This window comes from Pipistrellus kuhlii, unplaced genomic scaffold (genome assembly GCF_014108245.1).
Source record: "Pipistrellus kuhlii isolate mPipKuh1 unplaced genomic scaffold, mPipKuh1.p scaffold_m20_p_37, whole genome shotgun sequence".
Lineage (NCBI taxonomy): Eukaryota > Metazoa > Chordata > Mammalia > Chiroptera > Vespertilionidae > Pipistrellus > Pipistrellus kuhlii.
This window is the reverse complement of record NW_023425537.1, coordinates 2963737-2985746: the sequence shown is the minus strand read 5'-3', so window position 1 is coordinate 2985746 and position 22010 is coordinate 2963737. Positions and strand designations below refer to the sequence as shown.

The 22010-nt window shown below is 38.7% G+C and overlaps 1 protein-coding gene across 7 annotated transcripts in view; it reads right to left on the bottom strand.

The window, feature by feature from the left end:
* Positions 1-22010, bottom strand: part of ABCA9 (ATP binding cassette subfamily A member 9) — a 153042-nt gene that overhangs the window by 92238 nt on the left and 38794 nt on the right. For 3 of the 7 annotated variants that reach the window (XR_004982632.2, XM_036407699.2, XM_036407700.1), the window contains exons 1-2: positions 3215-3344; positions 565-772 (exon numbers count right to left, since the gene is read on the bottom strand). The exons of 1 other annotated variant lie outside the window; for it this stretch is intronic. Coding sequence is in view for 5 of the 6 variants with exons in the window: in XM_036407699.2 (XP_036263592.1) it covers positions 565-772; positions 3215-3310 (304 nt within the window). In the remaining variant the exon portion in view is untranslated. Of the gene's footprint in view, positions 1-564; positions 773-3214; positions 3345-13995; positions 14358-14481; positions 14538-16084; positions 16165-17698; positions 17840-18030; positions 18151-19602; positions 19698-19773; positions 19850-20546; positions 20717-20967; positions 21060-22010 lie in introns of those variants that run through there. 3 more of the 7 variants (XM_045570770.1, XM_036407702.2, XM_045570768.1) reach the window with 2 other exon arrangements.

The window sequence follows — 22010 nt, the reverse complement described above, 5'->3', positions numbered from 1 at the left end:
GATTTTTTAGAGAGAGGAAGAGAGAGGGATAGAGAGTTAGAAACATCGATGAGAGAGAATCATTGATCAGCTGCCTCTTGCACACCCCCCACTGGGGATATGCCCACAACCAAGGCACATGCCCTTGACCGGAATTGAACCCGGGACCTTTCAGTCAGCAGGCTGACGCTCTATCCATTGAGCCAAACCGGTTTTGGAGGTTTCTTGGTTTTGCTGTCTAATGTTTCTCTCAATTTTTATGCATTTCAAGAGATTAAAAAACCATGCTATCACCATTGGTCAATCTTTACAGAATCTTCTTGGAAACAAACATTTGAATAATTCTGGACTACCACATTTTAATATGGACTATAAAAGGAAAACCCTCTTAACATAAAATTTCCTAGTATAGGAGGCTAGCAAATACAGTAAGAAAATCTCCTTGATATCAAAAAGGACTATGCATTAATGTTGTGAATTAAATCTAGAAACTTAAACATTTAACACAGTTTATCAAAGGAATCTCAAAATGAATTTGTGTATTTTGCCAACAAGAAATGTACCCTGAATTTCTAGAGCACATACCTTTCATAAATGGGGCTGAAGCTACTCTGTTCATGATCTCCTGGGTAGTTTTGGATTCGGGTGCAAATGCAATAACGAAATCAGAATCATTAAAATGATCTACACGTCCCAGATATATTGCAGGTATCTGAGGAAAGTTATCAGCGTAATGTATAGAGGAAGAAATCAGGTAAGCAAATAACACCAGGAGCAATGAAAAAAACCATTCCTGCACATCAACGAGAGAAGATGGAGCAAATCAGTAACTATTCAACTACAGATAGATAATTCCCAAACAAATTTAAACACTTAATTTTTTTATGTAGCTTAGATTCCATTTTTCCTTTCTTCCAGTCTTGAACTCTCCCAAATTTCTTGTCCTCTAATCTGCCCATTTTGAAATGTGCACATCTATCAAAATGGAGTTATAGCATCCATCCTATAAAATAAAAGCCTAATATGCTAAGTGTCTGGTTGTCCCTTCAACCGATCAAAGCATAATATGCTAATGATATGCTAAGGCCACTCAACTGCTCCCTATGTTATGCACTGACCACCAGGGGGTAGAGAGTCTACTGGTAGACCAGTAGCTATGACATACACTGATCACAAGGGGAAGACTCTCCAACTGGTAGGTTAGCTTACTGCTGGGATCTGAGTGAGACAGGCAGAATATGCCCTGAAGCCCTCCCTCAGCCTCTCCCCAGGTGGCCAACTTCCCACATCCTTCCCTATCCCCTATGATGCATTGGTGGAGTCCCTCAGCCTGGCCTGCACCTTCTCGCAATCTGGGACTTCTCAGGGGATTTTGAAGAGCTGGTTTTGGCCTGATCCCACAGGCCAGGCTGAGGGACCCCACTGATGCATGAATTTGTACACCAGGTCCCTGGTTCCAATTATAATTGAGAATCTAAGTTTATCACACTTCATTGCAAGTTTTAAAGGCTAGATTGCTTCATGAATGGCTTAATGATTTATAATCATGTGGAAACCTGAGTGACAATGATAAAGAAATGTTAGGTGGCATGAAATAGAGAACTAGCCATCCACAGGAGCAAGGTCATATTTTTATCTTCTGCTACCTGAACGTGGAAAAATATAGTTCCAAAATATTGCTCATAAAGACATATTTTAAAAGTCTTCATCATTGTGACAATATTCTGGAACTGGAGATGCAACAGAATGTATGTGAAGTCCTGTGTTAAGAACACACTTTAATATTTAGTTTTAATTCTAAACACATGTCCCTTAGAAGACAATATTCATCAGATGTTCTTCTTTCAGCTATGTGTGTTGGCCTATACATATCCTATCTAGTCAGGAAGATAAATTAACAGTACAATGCTCATATGAATAATTAAAATGATGATAACAAAATATTTATCTAGAGTAGCATCTAACTTTTATATTCATATGATCTCTACTCAATGCAGGTTTTTATAGACCTTATTCTTGCCAATTGAAGTTTTCAATACATATTGATTGAAAGAGCCTATACACACAATGTCTATAAGATTAACTATTAATATATCATCCCTTAACCTATGGATATTTTATGAGTGATTTTTAATGTATTTAATATTTTTTCCTAAATTTACTGAATTTTCTACATAAAGAACATCTAATCATTCTTTTTTTATAATATATTTTTTATTAAATTATTATTTTTGTACATATACCAATGCTCCCCCCCAATACATACCCTCCCTCCCCAGAGTTTTGTGTCCATTGGTTGTACTTATATGCATGTATACAAGTCCTTCGGTTGATCTCTTATCTCCCCCAGATCTCCCCAACCTCCCTGCTGTAATTTGACAGTCTGCTTGTTGCTTTACTGTCTCAATATCTATCTTTTGGTTCTTCAGTTTATAATGTTCTTTATCATCCATAAATAAGTGAGGTCATGTGGTGTCTCTCTTTCATTGACTGGCTTGTTTCACTCAGAATGATGTTTTAGAACATCTAATCATTTTTATGATTAGAAGAAAAATACTATCCTAATAGAAGCAAAAGTTCAAAATGCACTTTCCTTCCCCTCTTAGTTGTATATATACCCATTATTTCTTTCCAATTGACATCATCTGTATCCATAATACAACTGTTTGGAAGTGCTACATTTTGTCTTTTGAATGCTTTTTAAAAACTTCATCTATTTCTGGATTAATTCTGGTTTAAATGTTGCCTGTTTCTTTGACTTTAACCCTGAACTTGTGTACCTATACCTTCATAAGTTTCAAATGAGTTCAGATGCTAAGAATTGTTAACTCCACAGTGTAAAGATGTGGCATTATTTTTCATTGAGTTTCTAAATATGAATTATTTTTCAAATGCCTTAAGACATATAATAATAATATTTTTAAAGAAATATTATCCTATGTAATAAAAGCCCAGCAACTAAACAGCAGAACGACCAGAAAAAATGGGTCAACTTGTTGCTACAATGCACACTGACCACCAGGAAGCAGGCACTCAATGCAGGATTTTGTGTACAAATTCCATGCACTGGGCCCCTAGTTTGAAATAATAGCAAAGTCCAGAATTTAAAAAAAGTCAGTCTGTTAGAAATAGAATCTATCTGAAACATTAAATAATGAAGACACAGTATTTATGCTGTCTGATCAAATACTTTTTCCTCTCCTACAAATGAGAACACATAGACTCTGAACCATACCAAGAAGGTTTCTCTCTTCATCCTCCATTTTTTAAGAAAATTCTTGCAGAGAAGGGCCCATGTTTGCTGACCCACGCTGAAGTGCCTCTTGCTCATTCTGACCTGTTTATTTAAAAATTAGGAAGTAAATGTAAAGGTGTGACATAGGGAACACTGGGCAATCAAGCTGAAAAGAAATATCATAACAGATTTTCCCAAGTGCTTATGTAGCAAAGAAAGGAGGTGAAAAGCCCAAAGACAAGACAAAGGGATGTTCATGTGCAGTGTTGAAAGAAACCACAATCTTAAAAATGATTAGACATAATTTGTATTGACTCCTTATGAAAATTAAAATTAGACAAAAAATTAGAGAGTTTCACAGAGTCAAGTTTTCTCTCCACAACCTTCCACTGTTCAGCTTTCTAATGGGGACACAGGAACTTTATGGACTGCTGGGGGGAGGTGAAAAGTGATTCATTCCCTATTCGTTACTACTGCCATCAGTCAATTCAGCTGCAGGGTACAAATGCCCAGGAAATTTTATAGGAGCCCTGAAGGGGTCCTTTATGAAGATGCTCTTCCTAATGTGCACTATGGTGGCATAGTGTTGTGTTCCTAAGTTTCAGTTTTATATCCCACATATAAGTGAAATCATATGGTTCTTAGCATTTTCTGTCTGACTTATTTCACTTAGCATAATGTTCTCAAGGAAGCCCAGGCCACTGGCCGGTGGGCTGGGGCCTCCCTCTGCAGGAGTGATCCATCACGGAGCCCTGACTGGGTGTGTGGGGCTACATGTTTGAGGGTGATCCATTACAGGGCTTCTGGACTGTGAGAGGGCACAGACTGGGCTGAGGGATGGCTCCCACTGTCAGTGCATGAATTTCATGCACGGGGCCTCTAGTTTAATAATAATAATAATAACAATAATAATAACAATAATAATAAAGAGCATGAGGACAGAAATAGTTGCTGGAGGTTCCTTCTACAATGTGCTGTTTGTGGAACACAGGAGGGCATGCGTTTATGTTTAACAATTGTCCAGGAATGAACAGAAGGATTCAGAAGCCACACGGATGAGCTCCTGATATTACTACACTGGAGCAGGCAATGACAGCTGAGAGGACCCACCTGACACCAACAGCAGCAGTTCAGATCAGGACATCACTGTCCTGGTAAACCACAGTATCAAAGGGTTAAATATATTGCCAATTCTTTCTTTCTGTGATTAGTGCATGTGCTGATAATTATGCATGAATAAAAGAATGGACATGATCTAAGTGTCATCATTTGGCTCTCTGTCTCTCACTGTTAACACTATCCTCCCTCGCTCTTTCCCTGCCCCCCTCTTCGTTTGCCCCCCCCCCCAGCACAGCACCTCCTGATGTAAATGCCAGAAAAAAATGCAACTCACCATATAGTAGCACAAAACATCTAACTATTGTAGCTTAAATTGCTCCAAAAATTGTGTGATCTAGAAAGAATAACTTGGCTATAAAAACCCAGTCATTTCCTGCCAGAATTCTTCATATTTAGAGCATCAGTGAATTGCACAACACATCAGATGGAAATTCTTATGTATTTGGCATGATCCACAAAGGTTCATAAAAACATTGCCCTGAATTTTCTTGAAAATATCTTCAAGCCAGTTAACACAATTCAAAACTCTGAAAATCATGTAACTCCCTCCTGCTCCTCAGCCCCGCCCACCCTCTTCCACCCTCCAACCTCACCCCCCTCCACCCTTCACCCTCACCCCCACACCCCATGCTTACAAATTCTCTGGCAGAAACACTGAAAACAAACAAAAAAAAAATTAAGTCCAATAACGTGGGGAGTAACTCCTATTTGCAAAGGGGGAGCAGAAAGTTCGATTTCTTTCCATTTCTCCAACAGCCTATTAGCTAATACAAGCCACTTGGTCCAAATATGCTTTAGTCATGGGGTAAAAATGAGAAGGGGGAAAAAAAAGTCTTAGTTCTCCAACCGATTACTTAGCCTTACAATAGAAACTACTCAGATGATTTGACAAATCAAAACGAGTCATCAATAACTTACTGCCCTTCATAGTTTCCACCCAAATGTTTGGCATTTCCTGTTGGAAGTCATAGGTGGTATTTCCACAGGCAACACCACCACAGGGTTCGAGGTCCACTTACTCACAGGAAATCTGGAATGATCGTCCAGACACGGTGCGTCCTTGGGGCTCGGCAGTTCCTGGAGAAGCGCTCACGTTCCTTCTGGGTCACTAGTACATCATGCTTTTAACTTCATGTTTGTTGTGAAGAGTTCCGTTGTAGACTGATTTCTGAAAAAGATTGTGGTCTTAATTCAGCCAGGCTACTGCTCAAAGCTCTCTGCTCACATCACCGGGGTGACTCCTTCACTGTTTGTTTCCCACTGCTTTGTCTCCAGGCCAGTTCCTCAGCAGGGATTGTGGAGCTGCAGATGGCTGTCTGGACAGAACAAAACACTAGGCACTATCAGACCCAAAAGGTTTTAGTCTTTCTCCGTTAGCTTTTTTCACACAAGGCCCTACTGGGATTTCCACCTCCCTTCTCCCCCAGCCTCCAATCTTTTAAAGAAACATGAGAGACAGTGCAGAGCAGAAAGAAGCAGGGGGCAGGAGGTAGGGGAGATTTTGAATAAACAGCTAGAAATATACCAATCAAGTCAGAAAGTAGCCCCAAACCTTCCTCTAAAATTTGGTTCTTCAAACCTGGACCTAGAAATACGGCAGTGAAGCAAATTGATTGCTTTTTTCAGGGTTAGAAAATGAACATATTCATGCATGAGTTGGTCAAACATTAAAACACATTTCTGATTGTTGCTGTATGTCCACCGTCTTCTGTAGAAAGTACATGATCACATTTAATAACATCACCTGCATTTTGTACACAGAGAATACAGTTTAGTAGCATTGCATGCCCGCTAACCGCAGCATCTTTCTCCGAGTGCAAAATAGGAGGGACTTAGAGCGATGTCATAAAAATAAGAACGGCACTCCATACGCCACTTCTGCAACAAGTCCCAGAAAACAAACTACTTCCTCTATAAGCAACTATAGACTTTCAGTATGTCCCAGTTTCCATATTGTTTACCAAACATTTTTAACAGGTAGGAGCTGCCATTCTGCCTATTTTTTTGAGCATCTCATGTAACTTGAAGAGAAGGCTGTTCCAAAGCTTCTTGGAATTCATGAAGTTAGTCTTTAGCTGAAGAAGAAAGGAGAAAAAACAAGGACCGCTACCTTTCTGCTTGCAGGCAGCAAGTCTAAGTTCTTCTGGGCTGCAATTACTTCCTAAATACACAGCTGAAGGCGTAGCAAAATGCTGGACATGCAATTCTCAGGGCAACAGACTCTGGGTCCCCTCGTCCATGCAAATCACATGAAGTCTTCCTTACCTATTGTCCCTCAATATATAATCTATTATGTTTACCCTTTGGTTAATTCCACGAGTTCAGAAATTGCTCAGCAAACAGAGTAGAAGCAGGCTGAACTCATTAATGCATGTGATTGTCAGACATTAAAAAAAAAAACAAAAAAAACACACAACACTCACCATTTCTGATGGTTTCTGTATGCCGAGCAAGACTTATGAACCAGGAGGTCACAGTTCAATCCCTGGTTAGGGGTCAGAGCACATGCTGGGTTGTGGGATCGATCCCCAATGGGGGGCATGTAGGAGGCAGCCCATCAATGAGTCTCATCATTGATGTTTCTGTCTCCCCCTATACCAAAATCAATTAAAAATAAAAGAAAAAAGAAGAGATTTAATAGGATTTCAAAAGTGGAATGGCAATTTATACCCTAATGTATTACTTAGCAATGACACATGGCATTTTCTATGTACAAAACCCACTTAAGATAATAACCTCATATGGTAGGAACTATTATAATCACCCCCACTTCACAGATAAGAAAAGTAAGGCACAGAGAGTTGAAATAATTTGCCTGATTTCACAAAACTGGTAACAGAATCTGGGTTAGAACCCAGATCATCTCCAGTCTGTGAGCTCAAGTAAATGCTATGTTGTTTCACTTTTTATAATTCCCCTTGCCTTTTGCTTATGTTTTGTAGAAATATCTCCAGTGCCAAAAGCCATATAGATTTCATGTGATGGGCTTTGCATCAGACTAAAACATTCAGCTAGGATTGAAAATAACTACCGTTTCCCTGAAAATAAGACAGTGTCTTATATTAATTTTTTTCTCCCAAAGCTGCACTACGTCTTATTTTCAGGGGATGTCTTATCTTTCCATGTGCTAAGTCTTATTTTCAGAGGATGTCTTATTTTCGGGGAAACACGGCATTACCTTGGGATCTGGTGAAGCCTCAACACTGTGTGCAAATGAAGAAATAATCTGAAGAATGAATTGGCCCAGCAGCCTGATAAAGAGATTGGTTAAATATATTCCTATGTGGTTTTTAAAATATTTATTATTATTATTATTATTATTATTATTATTATTATTTCAGAGATGAGAGCAGAGGGAAAGAGAAACATCAATGATGAGAGAGAATCATTGATTGACTGCCTCCTGTGCACCCCGCTCTGGGGATCAAGCCTGCAACCTGGGCATATGCTCTGAATGCGAATTGAATGATGACTTTCTGTTCATTGGCTGAAGCTCAATCACTGACCCACACCAGCCAGGCTCTAGGTTTTTTGTTGTTGTTTTTTAAGCAATTGTGAATGGGACTGTTTTCTTAGTTTCCCTTTATAATAAAGTTCTTTGGTGTATAAAAAATGCTACTGATTTCTGGATTTTTATTTTGTATCCGGATACTTTACTGAATCCATTGATCAGTTCTAGTAGTTTTTTTTTTTTAGTGGAATCTAGGGTTCTCTATATACAGTGTCATGTCATCTGCAAATAATGGCAGTTTTACTTCTTCCTTTCCAGTTTGGATGCCTTTTATTTCTTCTTCTTGTCAGATTGCTGTATCTAAATTCCCTGAACTATGTTGAATAAGAGTCTTGCTCCTGATCTTAAGGGGAAAGCTTATAGCTTTTTCCCACTGACTATGATGCTGGCTGTGGGTTGGTCATATGTGGCCTTTATTGTGTTGAAGTATGCTCCTTCTATTGGAAGCAGCCCGTTTATACAATGGAATACTACTGGGCCATAAAAAATTAGGAAATTGTACCTTTTGGGACAGCATGGATAGACCTGGAGAGCACTGTGCTAAGTGAAATAAGCTAGTTAGAGAAAAAAACAAGACCATATGATTTCACTAATATGTGGAATCTAATGAGTAAAACTAACAAGTAAAAGAGAAACAGACTTATAGATGTAGAGAACAGATTGTCAGCTGTCAGAGGAGAAGGGAGTTGGGAGAGTGGGTACAAAAGGTAAGAGATTAAGCAACCCTTGCCCCAAACTCATAGTTACAGACAACAGTGATTACCAGAGGGAGTGGGGGGTTGGGGAGGGAGAAGAGGGTATGGGGAGATAAATGGTGATGGAAGGAGACGACTTGGGGTGGTGAACGCATAATACAATATACAGATGATGTATTATAGAATTGTATGCTTGAAACTATAAACATTCATTAACCAATGTCACTCCAATAAGTTAAAAAAAAGTAAAATAAAAAGAGTTCAGTGTCCCTGACTAAATAGTCAGGCATTGCATGCTTTAAAAATCATTGCTTTAAAGGATACCTCCATGAATAGGAAACCCAAAACAAACCAAAAACCAAAAACCAAAAACCAAAAACCAAAACAAAAACAAAAAAACCCCCAAGTCATCTGAAGGAATATTTGCTGATACGTATCTTCTTTTTATATGCCTATATGAGCTGTTGACTCCAATTAATTTCTCTTAATATAAGCATACACCCAATCATTCATTATTATAAATGGTTAGTTAAAGCTTAAAAGTTTAATGTGGCTAATGTATTTTTTATAATACCCATGACAATATACACAAAACGTAGAAAATAAAATAAATGTCTCCAAATAAATTCTGTAAGTAAAATGCAGCCCCTCCACCCCTTCCAATAAGGCATGATCACTGTGAACAGTGCCCGCAGAAGACAAGAAAAAAGGTTTATTCAACAACAATGTAAATTACTTTAATTTTTCATCTTAAAATACACCCAGTAAAGTAAAATTATATTCTCAATTTTGCAGTAAACTAAGCGATGGGTCACATCTGTTACTTAAGTTAAAATAAACAAGCAATGAGAGAAAGAGAGAGAGAGAGAGATGGAAAGAGAGAGAACTTCATTTCCCAGAGAGACTTTTCTGTTCTTGCTTTTCATCCTTCCTCAGATCCATCTGCATCTCCTGGGTTTTGGCAGATAGTTTCCAAAAATTTGTTTCTTAAAAATATAGTAAACAGATTCTACTCGATCCTATCTGTGCCTTCTTTTAGAAGGGGGAGACTGGAAAGACCCTTTGCATGATCTTCATTTTTATGTGCAGTGGCACTTCTCAGATATATTTCTGGCCTGCTTCCATGATCTGTTAAGAAGACGACAATGGATACAAGATACTTTTTTTTTTCTTTTCACCTCGCCTGCAAATATTTTACTTCCATGAGGGAAGAAGGTAGGTCCCTAGGATAACCCATCCATTTCATCCAGTCATCTGATTTCATAGTTTCTAAGTTAAGCTTTCCTGTGGTTTTCCATTTCCCCATTTCTACTTGGACCATGTTTTTTCTGTTCCTTTTTTAAGGTTCCCCTAGCTCTGTTCTTCTCCTCCCATCTGGAAAGTCAGAGTGAGGGCTTGCTGTTATTTCATTCTACCAGTGATCATCCTTAAATGCTGATAAACATATTTGGACAAACATTACCCTGACAATGTAAAAAACAATTAGCCTATTTTTCTGTCTATCTCTTTCCAGGACCTACTACAATACATATGTGCCCCCATCATTCCCCTTACAGGTTAAGCCCTTTAACATATTTGACCTTGAAACCTTAGGTCTGCTTTCTGCTAGCTCTGCAATGCCAGGCAAGTGACCCATCTCGAAAGCCTGTTTCCTCACCTGTAAGATACCGTCTCCAACAGGGTCATTTAGGATTTTAAATGTACCATTTGGGGATAAGGTAAGGATTAAAGAAGAAACACATGCTAAGTATTTATTACAGTACCTAATGTTGAGTGAGATTCAATAAATCCTAGTGATCAGATCCTCCAGAGCCTTGTTGAGACTGAAATTATAGGTATTTTAATTACTAATCTGATTTTAAATCATATCTCCTTGATTACCTAACATGCATTTTTTAAATTACTTGTGATGTAAATATATTTTAATATAATTTTTGGCCATTTGTAAATAATCTGAGAAAAAAACTTCGATTTTTCCAGTTCTGTTACTTTGTCTTTCTGGATTTTTGGTTTTCGTTTTTGATTTTGACCTTTGCTGAAATGTCTTAAATCATTCACTTTAAAAATAATGTTGCCACCCGGCCAGTGTTGCTCAGTGGTTGAGTATTGACCTATGAACTAGGAGGTCATGATTCAATTCCTGGTCAGGGCACATACCTAGGTTTGCAGGCTCAATCCCCAGTAGGGGATGTACAGAAGGCAGCTGATCAATGATTCTTTCTCATTGATGTTTCTCTCTCTCTCTCCCTCTCCCTTCCTTTCTGAAATCAATAAAAAATATTTAAAAAATAATGTTACCATATGATTTCACTTACATGTGGAATCTAATGAACAAAATAGACTGCTGAACAAGATAGATCCAAACCCATAGATAGATGGAACAGACTGATCTCAGAGGGAAGGGGGCTGTCAGGGACTGGAAAAGATTAGTCAAAGAACATACATGCATATATGTATAGCCCATGGTTAAAGACAATGATGTGGTGAAAACTGGGGGAATAGAGGGCTGGTAGAGGGGTTAATGGGGATGATGGGGGACATCTGTAACAGTGTCAACAATAAAAGAAATAATTACATGTTAATGCTTCCTCACATCTCGTTTTGCTGAGAATGCTTACATATCATTGAACCCCATTCATTTCATCTACTGTCTTTCTCCCATTAGGCTATTTTAGGATGTTCTCTTCAACCCCAAGTGTATGAAATATGACAATGTGCTCAGGTGTAGCTTTTGTTTTTGTCTTTTCCCCTTTGTCCTGCATGGCACTTTGTGGGCACTTGTAATCCAAGAACCTGTGTCTTAATTTTTTTCCCTAAGTTCTGAGAAATTTTCAGCTAATACTTTGGTTGAGTATTACCCTCACTATTTTTTTTTTTCTTTTTAGTTTTTCTATTCTTTTTCCCTGGAAGTTAATTAGGTATTTACCATCTATAGTCCTTGTGTTATCTTTTCCCTATGCACCATCCTATTAATGGAAAGCCATCCATATTCACATCACATAGAAACAATCCTTCCAACATATAATGTTGATTATGTCTCTCATAGCTACCTCCAGTTTTCTGGTTTGTTTGCCAAAAAAATAAGACTTCTGACTATCTGATCACTGCTTCTCTCTCCAAACTTCTCTTGTCTGAGCCTTTCTTCCAATTCCAGCTGTACTTAGACATCTCTTTGTATCTATATAATTATTTTAAATATATTTTTATTGATTTCAGAGAGGAGAGATAGAAACATCAATGATGAGAGAGACTCATTGACTGGCTGCCTCCTGCACACCCCACATTAAGGGTTGTGCCCTGACTGGGAATTGAACCAAGACTTCCTGAGCCACATCAGCTGGGCATGATCACTCATTTTAAATGAATGCATCACTCTCTCATTTACCTCTATTTGTGCTCCTAGAATAAACCCCTCCTCTCACTGGCCTCTCATGACTCCATCTATCTGCCTAATTTTCACTTGTCCTGCAGGTCTTGGCTATGACTTCTTCTCCCCAATGAGCCTTCCTCATGGGTTGGATGCCTTCCAGGGTCTCCTGTAGCACATCAAGGTCACTGCTACTGTAGTATGTACCTCACCCCATTTTAAACTAATGACCATCTTTCTCTAGCTATGGACTGGAAACTGCTGAGGGGCCGCTATAGAATCTTCATTGCTATAGCATCACAGAGTATGGGGCCTAAAAGTTGTTCAATACCTATATTTTGATTTTTAAATGTTGAATGTGAGGCAGGGAAGCAAAATAAACCAAACCAAACTATCATTTACTGTTTTTGGAAGCCTGGTTTTGAAAGAAATCTTGGTAGGATAGTAGCCAAAATGAGTTGTTCTGATCGAGTACATTTTTTAAAAGTGTGTTTTTTAGAAGAGGAAGGAAAAGGGAAATAACAAAAACAGGAGAAATTAAGTAACAGATGGAACATTACTTTTAGGGGCAGGAGAGGTGGTAAGCAGGGAGTGGATCAGATCCAATACGAGAGGTCAGCCTGAAAAAGGAGAAGGAGAAGTTCTTCGTCACAAGAAAAAAGGGAGGTGAAAGTGAGAACTGAGAGAATTTTTAAATATGACAAAGTGAAGTGAAGACTTCACCCCTGAGTAGTATGCTCAGTGAAATGTTAGAGAAAGACAAATACCATATGATTTCACTTTTATGTGGAATCTAAAGAACAAAATAAGTGAACAAAAACTGAAACAGATTTATAGACACAGAGAGCAGGCTGATGGTTGCCAGAGAGGAGGGAGCTTGGGGCACTGGTGAGGGAGGTAAAGGGATTGAGAAGTACAGACTGGTAGTTACAAAAAACACAGGGATGTCAAATACAGCACAGGGAATATAGTTAATAATATTGTAATTAACTGTATGGTGTCAGATGGGTACTGGAAACATCAAGGGGAACACTTTGTAAAGTATATGAGTATCTAATCACCGTGCTGCATACTTAAAACTAATACAAAATAATTTGAATGTAAACCATAATTGAAAAGAAAGAAAAAAGAGCAACAGAGCTTTTTGAAATTATTATAAAGATTTATGGTAATTTAGCATCAATGCTACAACAAGAGTTCCCCACTATCATAAAATAAACCAATTAATAATTATACTTTAAAAAAATGTACTTCACCCCTGAGACATTTTTCTGTGAAGTAGGAAGCAAATTCTAAAAACAGACCAACAGATGTGCCTGGCAACTGAGGACAGTGTTTGCAGAGTCTTGAAATAGCCACCAGGGGAAAGTCTGCCTTACACACATGAGGACTCTCAAATCCTGCTGGCAGCCCTACCTAGATAGATAGTTCTTAAAACAAAAGGAAAATTTGTGACATTCTCCTTTGAACAAATGGCTCACAATAACATCTGATCAACTTTATGGCAAAAATGACATTGAACAAAACAATGTTAATGGAGAACCATGAAAAGCAGGCAAAAATAAAATATTATGTACAATCAACACAAATTTCTTTTAAAATTGGGAGTAGTACAACAGATGTGTGTGTGTGTGTGTGCGCGCGCGCGCACGATGTACACACTTGTGCATACCCTTATATAGAAGAAAAATCATTTTAAAATAATAGTAAGTACACAAAAAACTGCTGATGAGGTGAAGAGGGAAATCAGCACTCACACAATCATAATACACTCAACAATTTCAAAATCGCAACCAATGCTGAGGTGATTCCCATTGTTTTCAACAGGTATGTTTGAACTGCTTTTCCAATGCAGGTGCTTGCTCCTTTGTGAGCTGAGGGGCTCCTAACTGGATTTCAAAACAATTCTTGAAAAGGTTTCTGAGGAAGGCTCCTTGGGTATTACAGCAAACTTGGAACCAGGATGTATCAGAACCTGGCATGCAGCAATCATGGCGCCTCTGACTGTGGATTATATCCCTCACATAGTTCAGTAAGATATCTTTTCAGTGAATGTCATATTTCAAAAAAGTCATGCTTCAAAAAAATCCCAAGTTTGTAGTTTTATTTATTCAAAACCCAGTGCCTGGTTCTTCAGATAACTTCATTAACACTTTGTGTTGCTTTTATCACAAATTTTCTATTGGCCCTAAATTTGAGGGGAAGGGTAATTTTATAATGTATTCATTTATTAACTAAATATAGAAAGAGTACCTAATATTGATGTTGATGATTTTTAAAAATTATATAAAATGCAAATTATTGCATGTAACAGAAGCTTAGAGGACATCAGCAAGGCATGACCGGGCTTCATGGGTCGTCTGAATGAGAGATGAGTTTCCATCTCATGGTTGTATCCACCTCTTCATCAAAATTCCCCACCTTCTGCTCCTTAGAAAGCTCTACCAATACCTAAATAAGAAACAAGAAGAAAACAGAATTACCAAGTTGTTGACTATCTTATAGACAGGAACAATGTGTGTTACTGTCACGTGCAATTTACAAAGACTACACAAAATTGTCCAAGTTGGCTCACCTTTTCCAGCGTGCACTGAGAGAGGCTGTATTCCTCCAGGTTAAAATTATGTTTCACTGGGGGAAAGAAAAGACTAGCAGTAGATGCTTATAACTTATTACCAATATTTTTTTTGTAAATCACATGAAATAAAAATGCAAACCATTCATATAAATGGACTATAGAACTGAACAAACAAATCCTTGGTGAGAGAAAAAAAAAAGTCAGAATACAAATACACATTAAATAAATCTTGATATTAGAATTTTCTCATATTACACATTTGTGACATGTGTTTTATTACTTAGTTGATATATCCTGGGAGATATATAGGTTCCTGGAGGAACTGCATAATTGACTGATAGACTCTTACATGGGGAAAATTTCAATCCCATTCCATTCCTTTTAGTATATGTGCTGCCGAAGCGAGCACTCATTCCATTCCCTTTAAGAGGACCCACTACTTTGGTGGAACTGTGTGTTTCAGCTCTCTGCTGGGCATTCTCAAGAGGAAATCTGCATGAGAGTGGTCATCAGATTTACATATTCATGAGTTCACAGATCGCCATTTATACATTGGGAACCTTCAATGAATGGGAGCCACCCTTAGGTGCCAGGGATAGAGCTGTAAATGAAACAGGTAAAACAAGAACCCCTGCCTTTGTGTAGTACGCATTCTAGTGGGAGGAATATGGACATTAGGTAAACAAGCAATATATAATAAACATATTAATGTACGTAAGTATAACAAAGTAAATGATAGCTACTACTGAGAAAAAATAAATCAAGTGAAATAAATAGGAAATGGAGGGCACTCTTTACAGATAGCTAAGAAGGGCCACAATAACAAGATCATAACTGAGCTGGAACCTGAAAGAGGTGAGGAAGCAGCTTGGAAATTTAGGAAGCAGAATTCCAAAAAGAAGGATTAGCAAGTGCAGGAAGTCAGGGTGTCTAGAGTAGAAGGAGCAAACCAGAGGTCTATATTATGTCAAGCACTGTTGGTGAGCCACGCACTGTTCTAGGCTCTTCACCAATGAGTTCATTTAATCCTCCCAACAACCCTGCCAAGCAGCACTGATGCTATCCCCCATTTTAGAGATGAACCATCCAGATGCGGGGATTAAGCAACTTTGTCCAGTGTCTCCTAGCTTGTAAGCAAACACAGGGAAGTTTCCTGTTGTCTTTATTTTATGAGTGAAATATAAAGCAAGGACATCAACTGTGCGAGAAGAGCAGGAAGGAGACACATATGCAAGGAGAGGGGGAATGAAGTGAGAATTGAGGACACTTGGTATGAATGGATTACATACATGTAAACAAAGCAGACAGGACTAAAGGGCTTTCTGAATTTAATGTTATGAACTCACATTAAACCAACCAAGCACAACTGTGTGTTTTCTGCAGCTTCCATCTGCACTGGAAATTAACCTCTTTCAGAGGTTTGGGTTAACCAAAACTGGCATTAAATCCCGACCACTTTGTACTATTAGGATTCTTAAGATCATATATATCCTACAGGACCTGTTTTTTAAATTGTATTACACAATTATCTCCTATTAAATTACTAACCAAGCCTGAATTAATTCTACAAAAGTTTTCTTGTAAAAATGGTCACTCTTACCTGCTTCTAATTTGTAAAAGGCCTGAGATAGAGGGTAAATATCCGCCACGGGCAGTTTATAGGCCAAGAAGGTGGAATATCTGGAAAAAGGAAAATGTCATACTTGACCTTGAGTTTCAAGGAGAAAAAAAATGACCATCAAAATAATTACTGATATTACCAGCAATTTCCTTTTTGTAATAAAAACAATGCAAATTAGACCTGGCCAGCTGGCTCAGTAAGTTATAGTGTCATCCTGTGCACCAAAGGTTTTGGGTTCAATTCCCAGTAAGGGCACATTACCTAGTATGGGGGTTCAATCCCTGGTTGGGGATTCAATACCTGGTTAGGGCACTTACAGAAGTTAACCAATGGATGTTTCTCTCTCACACTGATGTTTCTCTCTCTCCTCCCTTTTTCTCTCTAAAACTCAATAAACATATCCTTGGGTAAAGATTAAAAAAGTAATAATGCAAATCAATGTAGTTCACATATGAAATAATCTAATTTATCAATGGACATTTCTTAAAATGACTTTGGTAGTTGGCTGTTGGAGATAATTATCCAAGAAATAATCCAGCATAATTATACTATTCTCAGTTTACACAAACATTTCTCTTGTTGAACATAGATAGCTATTCTGAACTAATCCCTTTGGTAAATTCAGACAAGGCTGGAATTAATCTCAATTCAATGTTTCATCCTTGTCACCAGAAAGCTAAGAGAGATATGAGGTTGGGAAAGAGGGGCATAATAGTGAATGGGTTCAAAAGGTTTTAAATAAAATGTCCCTGACCTCTGAGGAGAGAAGACCTGGGACTGCTGTTTGGCATCTTGCTTCCACATGCTACTTCTGGCTGTGTGACCTCAGGCCCCATTCTCAGCTCCTTCCTACACAGAAGCCTGGTGATCCCAGGTAGGTCCAAAGCTGCCCCAACTTCCAGGACTGGCCCTCTTCATCCCAGATGCTGCCCTTCTAGCCTTGCCCTTCGTGACCTTCCCACCTATATCAAAACTTCTTCTCAGGTTTGTGACACCAAAGGTCTAGAAATAGGGCTGTTACATGCCCAGCCATAGACCTCAGGTAGTGCCATTATATTCATACTGTGCTAAAATGGAAACAGCAGTTATGTTCTGCTTCTCTGGGGTGATTATCTCTCCAAAAAATTTCCAATTCAGTTCATAAATGGAAAACTCTTTGATTATATCAGTTACTATTTGTTCCCTATGAAGGGAACTTACCCTAAACAGTTATATCTTTTAAATTATGAATATTAACATCTTTTGAATATTTATTTACAAAGAGGCCAATGGAGGATGCCATGGGCCTGACTATGGCCCTGTGTGGGTTTTAATAATCAGAAACCCCTCTTATATTTCCCCCCAAGTCTTCCGCCAGAGCTGGGAATCAGCCCTGGATGGCAGAGGAGACCCATGAAAGCTGTCCCTAGGCCTCCCTGGGAGATACAGCTACCTGGGTAGCTCCCAAATCTCATAATCTGTAAGACTCAGCAAGTCCATTTTTGAGGCCCCAACTTTCATCATAAAGTCACCCTGAAGTTCTCTCAGAGCAGAAAAAGAACCAATGAATGGGTAAAAACAACAGGTTTCTCCATAATCAGAAGCTCCATTCACCTTTCCTGCAAGGCAGCCTGTGGGAAAAGCTTCAGAATCTCAGTGTGGACCAAAGTCACTTGAGAAGCTTCCTGCACTTTTAGTTCTAGAATGTAATCCTTGCCAAATTTGCTTTTCAGGTGTTGGATGGAGCCAATGCATCTATGGACAAGAAGGAAAACATGTTGGAATGAATATTGGCTCTGAAATTTTTTACATTATTCCTAAATTTCGAAGAAAAGGGAAAGGAAGTCACTGAGGGAGCTGAAAAGAAAAACTCCATCTGGTGATTGTCCCTTTTAATAGGAAATCTCATTTTGGGGGTCAAGTGAAGGCTATGGAAAGACACCCACCTCAACCTTCCAGACACCATGATGGCGATGCGGTCACAAAGAGTCTCTGCCTCCACCAGGTTTTGGGTGGTCAAGAGAACCCCCTTCTCTGTGTTTTTAATGGTTAATTGAATCATTTTCCTGAAGTAAACCAATAAAATCAACACCATTAAAAAAAAAAAAAGCATGAGATGGATGTGGGGGAATGAGAGAAAGGGGAAATTTTATAGGCAAAATACAGTTTATAAATCATATTTAGATCCTAATTAAAAACAAAACAAAACAGAGAAATGTGACTACTGATTAGGTTTTTGTAGCATAAAGAAAAATTTTTAAATATTTTTATTATATATTGATAAAACCACACCATTTAGGAGTGATTCTGGTTAAGTTAAAGAAAAAATCCAAACCAGCTGGCGTGGCTCAGTGATTGAATATTGACTTATGAACCAGGGATCACAGTTCAATTTCCAGTCAGGGAACATGTCTGGGTTACAGGGCTCGATCCCCAGTAGGGGGCATGCAGAAAGCAGCTGATCAATGATTCTCTCTCATCAATGATGTTTCTATCTCTCTCTCCCTCTCCCTTCCTCTCTATAACCAATAAAAATATATTTAAAAAAAAAGAAAAACTGCATATCTTTTGTAGAAACTAACTGAGATATTTATCAATAAAGGACCTGTTGCCTAGTATTTGCTTCAAAATAATTGGGGAGTGGGGAAATAAAGTGAGTGGAGGTATAAATGAAGAAATATTGACTTTGTATGGATAATTGTTGAAACTGGGTGATGAGTAAATGTGTTCATAAATGATTCTCTTTATATTTGTATAACAATGTCCATAATAAAATTCTTTTTAGAGGTCAGACAGTCACAAATATAAAAATGAATTGGAAAAGTTTATTAGTCCAAATGGAAAGTCTCAGATAGAAAACTAAAAAGAATTTATAACTAAGAAGTTATATAAACAAACTTGACAGATTAGGTAGCGGGGGTTGGGGGGCAGCAATGGGGAAATTATGTCACTAAATTAATAGTTCCTAAGGAAACAGTTATAGACATCTCAATGAGTAAAAGATAAAATCAAAATACAGCCCAAATTGCAATACCTAAAACTCCAACAAAGTCCTTGAGTGTGTTTGTTTTGCTGTTCTTAAAAAAAAAAAGGTGAATACCACATGAATACACTACATTAGTGAATCTAGAAGGGTTGAGCAGATGTGGGGGCAGGGTAAGAGATCAACCAAATGACTTGTATGGATGCATATAAGTATAATCAATGGACACAGACACTAGGAGGGTGGGGACATATGCTGGGAGAAGGGATAGAGGAGGCTGGGGGGAGGTCAATAGGGGAAAAAGGAGACATGTTCTACTGTGTGTAATGCTTTAAACAATAAAAATTTTTTAAAAAATGTGAATACCACATGAATATGCTACATTAGCAAATCTATTTGTTCAATATTTGTTTTCCTAATAATATGGAGTATCTCCACTGCACTGGAAACCTGTGGATTTGCTTTGCTACGGCCAGTTTAAGGATGAAACATGACATGAGGTTTCTACTGCTGGCTCATAGGGGACAGTTCTCACCACATCTGCTGCTGTCCTGTAGGATCCATGCCTGTAGATGGTTCATCCAGGATCAGGATGGGTGAATTTCCCAGGATGCTCAGCAGGAAACACAACTGAAATGCAGAGAAATACCTCTATCTGCTGCCAGCCCACGTCCGCCCTCGAGATAGCAGCACACACCACACATACCTTTCTGGTGGCTCCTGGTGTTAATTTCTGCACCGGGACATTCAGCTCTTGGTGCAGTTTGAAGGCATCCACCAATCTGATGGGAAATACGAAGAGAATGGGGAAAAGGTCATCATAGGGAAGAGGAACAGCCTTCGGGGGAAGCTGGGTGCTATTGTTCTCATTAACTCCAATGACCAAGGGAAAGGACAGTTTATTGCAGAATGGGAAAGATTTTCATTTCGTAAACAGTTTTTAAGAGTAGTAGAATTCTGTGAGGAATAGAAATGGATGATCCTTCATTCACTGTCAAAATCAGCCCTTGTTGCCTGGCTGGTATGGCTCAGTGGTTGAGTGTCGGCCTATGAACCAGGAGGTCATGATTCCATTCCAGGTCAGGGCACACCCCTGGGGTTGCGGGTTTGATCCCCAGTGTAGGGCGTGCAGGAGGCAGCTGATCGATGGTTCTCTCTCATCATTAATGTTTCTATCTCTCCCATTCTCTCCCCTCCTCTCTCTCTAAATAAATAAAAACGTATCTTGGGAAAAAAGAAAAGAAAAAGAAAGTACTGGTGCTGCCAATTCAACATCAGAGTACAGAGGAAAATAGTACTTAGAAAAAAAACAACAACTAAAAAAACAAAAAACAAAACAAAACACCATGCAGCCTTTGTCTGACATCCCTGCTCTGAGAGGGGGAAGATGTCCTTTCTACTCTCCACTCTTTATTAGAGGATTCATCATCAGTGGACAGCCTCCCTGCCTCTTGACACAAGGGGATCTCATGACTGTACCGTGTGATGGCAACTGCGGCGTCTGCTTTCCTCAGCCCTTTCACTGCAGCGAACAGGTCCAGGTGCACCCTCACCGTCAGGTTGGGCCACAGCGCGTTCACCTGAGGGCAGTACCCCAGGAACTTGACCGAGCCATCTCCCCAAACTGAACTCCATCCTTTCAGTTCCACCTATGAAAGTAAACTGGTTTTAGAAATACATGCAGCCTTTTCTCCAATCACATAATCACTCAAGACACTGACGTGTAGCTAATAAATGTCTACATTTTTTTGAGCATCAAAAAATATTTCTAGAAATCACCTCCTAGATTTGTGATTAAAAACTTTTTTAATGATTCAAAGCATAGCCATACAAAACTATGGTCTATGTTTATTGAGATTTCTATTTTTGGAATGGATACCGTTTCTTCATTTTTTACTACCTCTCCAGCCGTTGGCTTTGTGACCCCAGATATCAATCTCAGAGATGAACTTTTACCAGCACCGTTGGGCCCCAGCAATCCCAGTATTTCACCTGAAAGAGAACCATTGATTATTGGAAGTAAAATAATCAGAACATAAACAGGACATAGATCAGAAAATAAACAGGACATAAAACTGTTTCTCCAATAACCTTCTTAAATAACCCCTCAGTGCCATTTTGAAATTTATAACATATATGTAATCCATGTTACCAAACATGTACTTCAACTCCTATAATTATTTAAGGTATTTGTGAAAAACTTATGAATTTGATGTCAATACCAGTGTTCTTTTTCAAAAACATTTTTTTAGTGAAAAAATGTGCCCAGATTGTTTCCTAGAACAGGTGGTTGATGTGCTGAGTAGAGATGGGTTAGTGGTTCCTAAACTTGGGAATTCAGGGACATTTTCTCCACCCCAGATTCTATTGCCTGTGGTCAAGCCATCTTTCATTGGAACTGATGCAAAGGCTCTTAATCTGTCCACAACCCAAATTTATGAGCAAACAATAGCGTGTTGTTTTGTTTTTTAAGACACAAATAATTGTGACAAACGCTGGCTGAGAACCCTCTGTAGCATTCTAATAACTTGTTGTAAAACCTGAATTCTGTGCTAGATCTCACAAAGCTTCACCTCATTGGTCTTGCCCACCTCTTTGATTTCACTCTTTCCATCCACCAATGCAGCCACTGGCTTCTTTGTATGTGTCTTGACCACATCAAAGGCACCCCCATGCCTGAGTTCCTGCCCTTGTTGCTTCCTCTGTCTGGGTACCCTTCTCTCTTCGTGCTTAACACAGCTGGCACCTTCTCATAACCCAGGATGTGGCTTAAATGTGGCTTTTCAAGGAAGGTCCTTCCAAACCCTAAGTGAAAGCCACACCTATCATTCCACATTTTTACATGATGCACACAGGACTTGCCTATGTGACTTTAGACATTTTTCTTAGTAGGTTATTTTTGTTTCTTAATAGGTTATTTCTTCAAAATATGTTCAGAACAGG